This window comes from Wasmannia auropunctata, unplaced genomic scaffold (genome assembly GCF_000956235.1).
Source record: "Wasmannia auropunctata unplaced genomic scaffold, wasmannia.A_1.0 LD335628.1, whole genome shotgun sequence".
Classification (NCBI taxonomy): Eukaryota; Metazoa; Arthropoda; class Insecta; order Hymenoptera; family Formicidae; genus Wasmannia; species Wasmannia auropunctata.
In genome coordinates, this window is record NW_012027262.1 from 4310 (window position 1) to 15345 (window position 11036).

Genomic DNA, 11036 nt, shown 5'->3' on the forward strand with positions numbered 1-11036 from the left:
TTTCGATACAGTAAATCAATAAATTCAATGTGTAATAATCAATAAATTCAATCGAATAAAACGTTTTATTAGTAACAATTATTCGTAGGAGTGATCACTAAAGAAAATTTCTGATGTAATTGCTTATAAATTGTCTGCACATATGTATGTACGTTCCTATCGTCTTGCATTTCATTGGATCCAACCCAAAACAAAAGTTGCGCGGCGATACCTGCGCGAAGACTCAGTTTTTCGCTGAGTGGACCTACTGGTTATACTGTGCTATTACTCAGAATAGCTATTTCAGGTTAACCATTCACTCCCTGGAGCATCCGTTGCTCCTTCTGTAAGATTTCTCACAGGATCCTGACTGTATCGACTCGACCTCAGGGCGGAGCCATAACAAAAGAAGAAGAAGAAAAAGGGAGCAGGTATCAGTAAAGAAAAGAAGAAGTCTCGCATTAAATCGCGCCGAAAATGTCGGCGATGTTGACAGCCGATTGGTTTCCTCTGGGACGGGACGTATACTTTCGGTAAATATATTCTTCATATATATTATAATTTTTGACAAATACAATTTTTTTTCTTTTTGAAAAGACTCCATCAGTTGTGGTCGATATTCAGATACCCACAACCTGGAATTATATATAAATCCTTGTTGATATTGTTTACTTGTGTGACAAGTACAACGCTTTTGGTTAGGTTTTGTATGACAGATAAGCTGACATTAATGCACGTGCTGTCACTAACGACACTAACGTTACCGATTTTTATTGTAGCAAATTCGAGCTGTACCCGATATCCTTTCAGCACGAGGTTTCCAACAACAATCTGTTGGTTGCGGCGCCGTATGGGGGCTCCATCGCTGTGACGAGAAACCCCAAGAAACTCGTCAAGGTCCAAGGAGCCAGTAAGCCTTTAATATTGCTATACACGTCGTCAGGGAAATTGACAGCCAGACTGCAAGTGAGAGCTCTTTGGTTTGCAGATACAAATGTGACTTTGTTATATCTAATTTGTTTTTTTTACTTAATTTTTTGCTTAATTTTCTATCAGTGGAGCAGTGGTCAATTGATATCGTTTGGCTGGTCTCAGCAAGAGGAATTGCTGTGTGTGCAAGACGACGGCATGGTTCTCATATATGACATGTTCGGAATATACCAGCATACCTTTAGTATGGGAAATGTAAGTTGCCTGAGATATAAATCTACAAATCTCTATTTCTACCAATGTAGATTAACTTTAATTTCTGTTGAACATATCTTTTATCTTTTTCTATTTTTAAGAATTAGAAAAAGATAAAGAGTAAATTAAACTGATATCCAAAGTTAATCTACATTTATAGAAATGGACCTAACATAAATTAAACTGAAATTCAAAGTTAATCTACATTTATGGAAATAGGCCTAATACATATAAGGAAAGAGAGGCTTTATTTGATTGAGATGTCTTATAATAATATTTTAATAATATAACAATAATATTTTGGTATAGTATTTTTGGTATAATAAAATTTTTGTGTAAATTTTCCAGTTTATGCAAACTGTGCATTGATCATTTGCTGATCTTGTAATACAATTCTAAACCAAAGCTGGAATATACAGAGTGAATACGAAGTAATGTAAAAGATTTTAAGTAGTGATTCCTCGTGCAAATTCAAGACAAAAATTTTACATGCCCGAAACGGCTTAGTTTCAAAGACACAAAGTGTCAAAGTTGAAGAAAAAATTTCGCTTTTTTTCCAAAAATTTCAAAAACCATTTGAATTATTTTGATGAAACTTTGCGTATGTTTCAAGTTTTATCAAAGTAACCCGAGTGATTTTCTGTAAAGAATTTATTGCGAAAAGAATATTAGATCAAGATCTGATCAGATAAGACCTCTCTTCGTTTATTATTGTTATTCACATATTAGTCAATTTTCGCTTATTATTAATTATAAATCTTTATTTATGAAGACATTTTTTTACACGCGTTAATTTTTTTCCTTCAAGGCAGCTAAGGATACTAAGGTTATCGACGCAAAGTTTTTCACGACGTCTAACAGCACTGGGATAGCCGTTTTGACTTCTGCCAATCGTATATTTCTAGTGAACAACGTGTCTGAGCCTAAAGTCCGGCCAATCACCGATATGCCAAGTAAATATAATAATATATTTGTGCATTCCTTGCATTTTTTGCTGGTTGCATTACAATCATTACTTCCAGGATATGGACCAATCGATTGCTGGTATATGGTACATTGCGACAGGGAGACGCAAGTGATTCTGTCAAATAGAGAAGGAATATTTGTAATTCATCAGTCCCATCAAAATACTTTTCCATATGTAAGCATACTATTGTACAGTTCAACAATGTTATAATTCACTTAAATTCACGTAAATTCTCTCTTAAGCATTTGTAAATCAATGTTTGATTCAAGCTATTTTATTTTACCTCTTAGAGCAACCTCTTCAGCAATAAGATCAATACTGTGATAGCAATAGCTGTTGCCAGCAACAATCGGCACATTGCGCTTTACTCCGATACTGGACACTTGTATATCGGTTCGATAGACTTTCGAGAAAAATATTGCGAATGCTATACAAATATGAAGGAACCCCTGGCGAATATAGCTTGGTTAGTAAAGACAATTGATCGATTTAAGGCGATGCTGGAAGGTCGGAATTACCGGCATTACAGTTGTATGAATACTGATCAAGTTTACCCTTCCACAGGGGTCCGGGCCACTCAAAAGAAGAAAAAAAGTTGTATGAATATCTCCGAATTGACAGAACGAAATTGAAAATCCTTTCACGGATTTCAAGGATTTTCAATTCCGTTCAGTCAGTTCGGAGATATTCATATAACTGTAATGTCGGTAATTTCAATCTTCCAGCATCGCCTTAATTATATTTAAATTTAGTTAAAATATAAATTGTAGAGGATATTAGAATTCGACGAATACACTTGCAGGTGCGGCACGGAGGCCGTGGTATGCAGCTGGAACAGTACGATAATGGTGGTGGGTCGTACGGCTGATACTATAGTATACAATTATGACGGCCCAGTGCACTTAGTTACAGAGATCGATGGGGTACGCGTACTGTCGAGCAGTTCTCATGAAATGATACAGAAAGTGCCGAACGTCGTGCAAAGGATATTCCGAATTAACTCGACGGATCCTGCATCCTACCTCCTGGAGGCCTCCAAGCAGTTTCAGAAAAAGAGTCACAAAGCCGACAGTTACATAGATTTAGTGAAAGACAAGCTAGACTCGGCGATAAAAGCGTGCATCGACGGTGCGAGTCACGAATTCGATTTCGAGACGCAAAAGATTCTAATGAGGGTAAGTCGAGCAAGCGCGAAGGCGGTTTGTCGAGATATTCTTTTTTAAGAAATTATCTAATATTGTAAAATCTTCGTCAGGCCGCTAAGTTTGGAAAAGGATTCAGCAAAATGATAGATTCAGAATATTACGTGCAAATGTGTAGGATTTTAAGAGTCCTGAATGCAGTGAGGCACCCTGCCGTGGGCATTCCGTTAACTTATACGCAGTATCCTTTCGTATTCATTTGATGTACAAGATCATTTTGTATGTTCATATTTTTTTTATAATTATAACTTTTATAATTGCAATGTATGGAATTCCTTATTGATGATACTAGATTTAATATTCTCACGAATCAAGTACTACTAGACCGGCTAGTAGCACGGAGGCATTATTATTTAAGTATACAAATAGCGCGTCACCTGCAATTACCCGAGATTGACGGGGAAAGTAGAATATTAGCACACTGGGCTTGCTACAAGGTAAATAATGTGTAAGGAGACGAAATGTTATGATTTAATTAACAATATATATATATATTTTTTTTATAGGTGAAACAAACGCAGTTAGATAAAGAACAAATAGCAGAGGAGATCGCCGATAAATTAGGATATGCGCCTGGTGTTTCATATAGCGAAATCGCGAAAAGAGCAGCGGATTGTGGACGAAAGCAATTGGCCATTAAAGTAAATCTATTTATATGAAAATGGGCCAAAAAGAAACAGGAAAATTTAAAGTGATCAAATAAAAAAACTTAGAAACTTTTATCAATTAATTTTAATTATATCAAATATGCCATTTACAAATTCTCTTATAACCATTACATTTTGAAAATGACATCCTTCGAATAACTACTTCTTGAATATATGCGTTTTTTGCAGTCTTTTTCTTTGAAGTCTCTTATGACTTCTTGCGACATTTCAACTGTGTAATTTCTTTATGAATATTTATTTTTAAGTTCATCAATACTTTGAGGTTACAAGAAGTCATGAGAGACTTCAGAGAGGGATTGCAAAAATATATTTAAGAGAAAGTCATTTAGGATATTATTTTCAAGTTTTATGGTTATAAAGTAATAAATGGCATATTATGTTCTATATTTTGATATAATTAAAATTAATTGACTGAAGTTTCTTGGGTTGTTATTTTATCTTTTAATCTTCTTGTTTCTTCGGTCAGCCCGTATTATATATTTCACCGTAGAAACGTATAGGTACATTAGCGTCTTTTCAGTTAATCGACTACGAACCACGAGCACACCAACAGGTACCGTTGCTGTTGACACTTGGCGAGGAGCGTGCCGCTCTGCACAAGGCTGTGGAAAGCGGCAATACGGATCTAGTCTATACCGTCATTCTTCATCTCAGAGAGAACATGACCCTCGGAGATTTTCAAGTAGGCAGTAATACTTTTGTTCTAAATGCAAATACAGTTACGTGTTCTTATAATTGATCTTTAATGCAGATGTCTATAATGCATTGTCCTCTCGCGATGGCATTGTATATTAAGTATTGTCAGAGTCACAATAGAGAGACATTACGTGACATTTACAATCAGTACGACGACTTCCATTCACAAGCGGTGTGGTTTATCACCGAGAGTTATCAACGGAAGGTTGGCACAATTATCTTGCATTTATAATAAAACTTTTTTTATAACATATAAATTTGATATATTCTAATTTTTATAATAGCTTTTTATAATATAAAACTAAACGGATATACGCATGCCGCATATTTTTAGAACACGATGTCGAGAGACGCGTTGCTGCAGTCGGCTCAGGAAAACTTCAGATTAGCCCGTAATGACACTAATGCGTCATTAACAGAAGAACAGATAAAACTGTTGAAGTATCAGAGATCTTTGGAGGACACGCTGCGCGAATCGGTCGTGGGAAAACCTCTGCACGATACCGTGAAAATATTATTATTGCGTAACGAGCTAAAATTGGCGGATAAGTTACGATCGGAGTATAAAATACCAGATCGGAGGTACATTAATCTTCGCAACGTTAAATGAATTGCGTTTGTTGTCTCATACAACTGATATTTTAACACAAATATTACAAGTGATATTTTAATTACAGATATTGGTGGTTAAAAATACAATGCCTGGCGGAGCAAGGTTTATGGAACGATTTGGAAAAGTTCTCCAAAAGTAAAAAGTCTCCCATTGGCTACGAGGTATAACAACAAATAACAAACTTCGCATTCGTTTTACACAATTATACATCCAGTCGTTTGTCGATGCGGTGAAATAATTTTCAATAATTTCCATGTTTTTTAAAGCCGTTTATAGATGAATGCCTGAAGTACAATGAAAAATTAGAAGCGAGGAAATACTTAGCCAAAGTTAAAGATGATCTCAAAGTGAAATATCTAGTGAAGTTAAAGTAAGTACCTGTGAAAAATATAGTTTTTATAAAGACAAAGATATATAACACATATAAATAAGCATAACTAATTCGTAATTCTGCAGTTTGCTTAGTGAAGCGGCGCAAACAGCGTACGAGCAAAAAGACGCTTCGGCTCTCACATTTGTGCTGGCACAATGTGGGTCGTCAGACAGACAATTTGTGGATAAGATCAACATGTTACTAGCTAGTCTTAAAAATTAAGATTTTTTTTTAATATACAACTTTTAATATACAACTTAAATAAAAAATGTAACGTCTGATATAATGATCTTAAAATAATTTTACAGATCAGTTAATATTCAAGACGTAATCATCATAGATCAATAAAATATAAAATATATATAAATGTTTATTTTAAGATATATATATATATATATATATATATATATATATATATATATGTATGTATTCTCTCTGTAATAAAAAGTTTTAAGTCTGTTCAGACATTCTATTTGTTATAATCTGTACAAAAATGTGAATGTATATCTACTGTGCAAAATAGCAGTTATTTGTAACTGAATTCTGTACATTTATATATTGCTTTACAAAGCTGATATGTATATACAATATAGTAGTATATACTAAACCTGAGTATCCCATTACCGTCAGAACTCTCTCCTCTAATTGTGATATAAAAATCATTTATGTCTATAATGCACATTTTGTAAAATATAAAATTAAAATTATTTTTACAGCTTGTGAAAATAGGTTGATCAACTAACTTCTTTAGACCGTATAAACTTCAGATGCTTCTCGACAAGATCGCTTACGATTAACTGTTCAATTTCGTCACCATTGTCTAACTGTTCGTTTGTAAGAGATAAGACGTAGTTTGTCTCCTTGCTCACAATTATCACTTGTTGCTTCCTAGTTTGCAACATATTGGCTATTACGAGCTGAAAGGCAATCCCATCAAAATTATATATCTTAGAGAAAAAACTCGATATGCACATTGCCATATAATACTTACGTTATGATGATATTTGTTGAGAGCAGTCCTCGCCTTAGAAATCAGCAAGCTCTCGTCGGTTTCCAATTTGAACGAGATTACGAATGCTTTCGGTACCCACAAACTGACTAACGGTGCTAAAATCTTTGGCACTAATTGAAGAGATATAGTTGGTGGTCCACTTGAGGAAATTTTATGGATTGACTGAAAGAAATTTATGCATACATAATAATAAAGTAACGGGGTACATTCCATGAGACAAATTTGAATGATGTATTTACCATCTCGTTGGAAGGAATGTAAAAATCCGAGACTGCTGCTGCTAAGTATAATATAGCTTTGTTCTCCAGAGGTGCCAGTGCTTGACACGCAGATCGAAGTAGCCAGAGATACTCGGAAAGAGTCGTAAAAGTGATTTGCAGCAATTTTTTCTGATCAAATGCCTCTCTATACTTTCGCAGCACCGTCGCTACCTTCTGTGTATATTCTGGCAGTACTGCAAAAATAGTAATAACATATGATCAGCCTGCAAGTACGTCTCTCTTAATTACATACAATTGATTACATATCGGTTAACATTATGATTACACATTATTCTTCATAACTTACTTGTAATAACAGGATTCTCATTATTATTATCTGATATTTGAAGCAGGTCTAAAAACTTCTGACCTATAAAGTGCCTCGAGAATGGTTCCAAAGATTTGATTCTGAAAAATGTAAAAAACATACTCATATATATAATATCACTTTGTTAATTTATGCTATTCATGGAGAAAAAAAAATGTTCACATCATAACAGAATTTTTTAAGAGTTTTTCATAATTTAAGTTTGTAAAAATTTTTGAAAAATACCTTCAACTTCAGATTTTATATTTCTTTGGAAATTGAAAGTAACGAAATTGAATGTAAAAAAATGAAAAATATTTTAAAATATTTATAAATTTATAGAATTCATATATATTCTAGAATTCTAGAAAAGATGTAGTCTCAACATTTTTGAGGTTTTTCAATTTGTATAAAAAATCTGAAGAATTTTCTAAAAAAGTTATAAAATTACAGAAATTCCTAAATGAATATGAAAGCTTTAAAAAATATAAAAATTTTGACAAAAATGAATAAAAATTCTGAAAAATTTTTGCCAAGGAAGTATGCAGTTACCTAAACATAAAAATAACTGCGTATCCGTGCTCCAAAAAGTATTCCGCTGAAACCGATCCTCTAGTACCCGCGCTGAAATTGTCCACAAATCTCACCGTATTGTGCTCCAAAGGTACCGTCGTGCCGCCGCTCTGCAACATCACGAGTAGAGAGTTAGAATGAAAGTACGGGTCAGGAAGGTCATGTCTTATAACATCAAATCCTGATCGACTCACCGTCACCAGTACCACTTTGTTACCGGCCTCGAGGTGTTTCCTGGTGAACTCCTTCAGCGCCTGTTCGTTCTGTGCCAGGTCCTGAGGGGGTGGATGCTTCGCGTAGAAATCCTCCCATGTTGAGACCATCGTGAACAGTCGCGAGTCGTGGCCGACTTGGTAAGTCGAAGGAACTAGGAGCTGGAAAGAGCTTTGCTGCGTGAGGACTCTTGCGAGATAACAGAAGATCGACCTATGGAAATGTTCGATACATATATACGTTACAGGTCATTAAAGGCCTGTAAACGTATTACGCAATATTTGGCCGGATTATCCCCGATCAGGAGCAGGTGCCATTGAAGAAAAGAAGAATTACGTAATAAAAGCCTTTTAACCTCACGTCAATGTCATCGAGTATATTATTTATTCTATCCTGTATTATTGATATTTCGTAAAATATCTGCCTCCGCGAAAGATTTCGCGTCAAGACGCGCGAGTTTTGCGATATATAAATAAGAGCGTCGAACTGACGGAGGCAAAAAGAAAGCGAAAAGTGATTACTAACCTCGGCGTGCGTAACCTCGAATCTCTCAAAAGAAATCGATTGAACTTCGATCTTCTGGATCAGCGTTTTGCCGACGCCAGTTGCGCGTTAAGAAGTTCGAAGTAGACCGGCGTTTTTATCGTCCTAACATAGTAACCCATGTGCCTCGATTCCACGCTTTTTCCTTTCAAGAATCCTGCAGAAAGGCGAGCCGCGAGAACTTAGTCCCTTCAGGACTACACGAATCCGTTCCGATTTCTTTCTTTTTGGCATGTATAAATAAAAAAATAACGGTTTACGATATATTATTTTCATTACATTTTAACATGCCGAGACGTTTGGTAAAATGGTAAAACGAAGCTTACGCTGCACGCGTGTATAAAATTATTTCCAAATTTGTTTATATAAAAAAAACAACATTGAAACTTGTAAAATAATATACGTAAAAATCGTCGATTCATTAACAATATATTAATAAAAAAAAAAGAAACGCGCTTTTTGCATCAGCATCGCCTACACGACACAGATTCCTTTATTAAATAATCAAACTCTCTCCAAAGTTAATAGTTACATAATGTATATATTATATTCAATGATGCTGTATATACTTCTGGGAGTAATTCAGGGACTGCTGCGTGCCTGTCGCTCCGTTGTGAGAATAGCATTACTCAGACACAAAAGTACTTAAGAGATTCAGATAACAATTTATTCCTAATAACAAATACTAGTCGACATTGACGCAGCTCAATACTCGGGCGCAGGGCTCTTGGCGTTGCTCATTTCCTCTGTCGTCGCGTAGAACTATAAGAAAAGGACACAAACGTGAGCACATGCGGAAACTTTGCCCTCCTCAAAAATGCTAACAAGCTTACTTTAAGACGATCATGTTGAACATCAGGATGGAATTCTATTTATAATTATAGGCTAATGCAATATACGTACATGTGTATATTTCAATTGTTCAACACTAAGTTACATGTAATGTACTTGTTATAGTGGTATTTTCCCTACTCCACAATATTAACTATAATATAACACATGTTATATTACAGTTATATTGTGGAGTGAGGAAATTACCACTAATACGTTACATGTAACTTGGTGTTTGATGGGGTGTGTGCTTACGATGTTTTTCTATAGGACAAAGAGAAGAAAAAAAAGAGGGCAAAATTCTAAATAGAATCAAGTATATCCCGAATTCAGACATTTCAGACGCGAACTGCGCGAATCGTCCGAAGCAGGTTTGGTGCGGAAAGTGGCAATTGTCGTTACCTTGTATTGTTTTTCCTTGTAGTAGTTCCACGGCTCGGCCTCCTTCTTGTTCAGCCAGGAAACGTCGGGACTGCGCGTTGCCAGACGTAACGTGTACAGGAACGCGCCGCAGCCTCCCAGCACTATGCAGAAGTACAGCGGGTACAGCTGAAAAACATATGAGAGAAGCATTAAATGGAGTGTCGTTCGGCGGCGCAAAGTAATCATCTTGCGATGCTCACGGCCGGATGCTTCTTAACGGACGCTAAACTGAGCCCCTGCATCTTCATGATTGCGGCGTCCAGTAGAAGAGATTCAAAGAGATTCTATGAGTCTCCCGATAACACACACTCTCTCTCTCTCTCTCTCGATAGTCTCGATGCACTGTTTTTAGTATTTTTGCAGCACCAGTAAGCACGTAACATACAGTACGTACTGAGCAGTGAGCAGCGTGCCAGTAGATTGACCTTAAGCAGAGCCTTCAGACTGATACCTAGTTTGGTGACTGCGCAAGCGATAAAAGGCGGCCGATAAGAATGGATAAAAACATCGTCGAGAGCGCGATTCTCTTGAGTGGTAAATTTAAAAATCGATTAAATCTCACTCTGTCGGCAATGAATTAATTATAATAATAAAATAAATAATTAATTTCCCCGTCAAATATTGGATTAAATTAAGGTTTGTCGAAAATTCATGTAAACGGGTTCTAACATAATATAATCAGGGTGCGTTCCCACTGAGCACGTCACGCGTCGCGTTATCCGAATTGACAAATCAAAATATTCCATTTTATTGCGTAATTTGTCGCGCGATCCTGGATTTCATACAGAAAAAGATTATTTTATCTCTAGAATGTCAAATAACCTAATCAATGGCCTAGTTTACACCGAGCATTGGCCTAGTTTACACCGAACACTTTATACGCGTACTAACTATAGAATAATTTCTATTAAATTATACTATAGAATAATTTCTATTAAATTATCTTAATTTTTACAATGCATTTAAAGAATGATGTACTAAGCTGATACACTATGCATTAATATGATTAATTAAATACATATATCATGTATACGTTTATATGCATCGTTGAAATTAAGATAATTTAATAGAAAGTTTCTAGTTAGTACGCGTATCAAGTGCTCGGTGTAAACTAGGCCATTTGATACGCGTACTAACTAGTAACTTTCTATTAAATTTTCTTAATTTCGACGATGCATATAAACTTATACA

The 11036-nt window shown here is 35.5% G+C and overlaps 3 protein-coding genes across 4 annotated transcripts; 1 reads left to right on the forward strand and 2 right to left on the reverse strand.

Annotated features, from left to right (window-relative positions):
• Nucleotides 1-220: 220 nt before the first annotated feature.
• LOC105456615 (vacuolar protein sorting-associated protein 16 homolog) lies at nt 221-6044 on the forward strand. Its single transcript, XM_011700802.1, has 16 exons — nt 221-512; nt 759-945; nt 1036-1164; nt 1973-2117; nt 2187-2305; nt 2422-2597; nt 2934-3306; nt 3387-3514; nt 3626-3770; nt 3840-3974; nt 4522-4683; nt 4753-4902; nt 5032-5279; nt 5375-5471; nt 5577-5680; nt 5767-6044. The coding sequence occupies exons 1-16, from the start codon at nt 457-459 to the stop codon at nt 5903-5905; spliced, it is 2493 nt and encodes an 830-aa protein (XP_011699104.1). The 5' UTR covers nt 221-456; the 3' UTR covers nt 5906-6044.
• A 93-nt stretch (nt 6045-6137) lies between these two features.
• On the reverse strand, nt 6138-8973 carry LOC105456616 (phosphopantothenate--cysteine ligase). 2 transcript variants are annotated; one of them, XM_011700804.1, is made up of 7 exons: nt 8574-8973; nt 8030-8209; nt 7815-7945; nt 7263-7363; nt 6935-7149; nt 6675-6857; nt 6138-6600 (listed from the first exon to the last, which is right to left on the reverse strand). In XM_011700804.1, the coding sequence occupies exons 2-7, from the start codon at nt 8156-8158 to the stop codon at nt 6418-6420; spliced, it is 942 nt and encodes a 313-aa protein (XP_011699106.1). In that variant the 5' UTR covers nt 8159-8209; nt 8574-8973; the 3' UTR covers nt 6138-6417. The 2 variants fall into 2 exon arrangements, with proteins under 2 accessions (XP_011699106.1, XP_011699105.1); XM_011700803.1 differs by having other exon boundaries at nt 8030-8261.
• Nucleotides 8974-9047: 74 nt separating this feature from the next.
• On the reverse strand, nt 9048-10281 carry LOC105456617 (cytochrome c oxidase subunit NDUFA4-like). Its single transcript, XM_011700805.1, has 3 exons — nt 10046-10281; nt 9825-9971; nt 9048-9353 (listed from the first exon to the last, which is right to left on the reverse strand). Exons 1-3 carry the CDS (start codon nt 10091-10093, stop codon nt 9297-9299), a joined length of 252 nt encoding a protein of 83 aa, XP_011699107.1. The 5' UTR covers nt 10094-10281; the 3' UTR covers nt 9048-9296.
• Between the last annotated feature and the right edge of the window lie 755 nt (nt 10282-11036).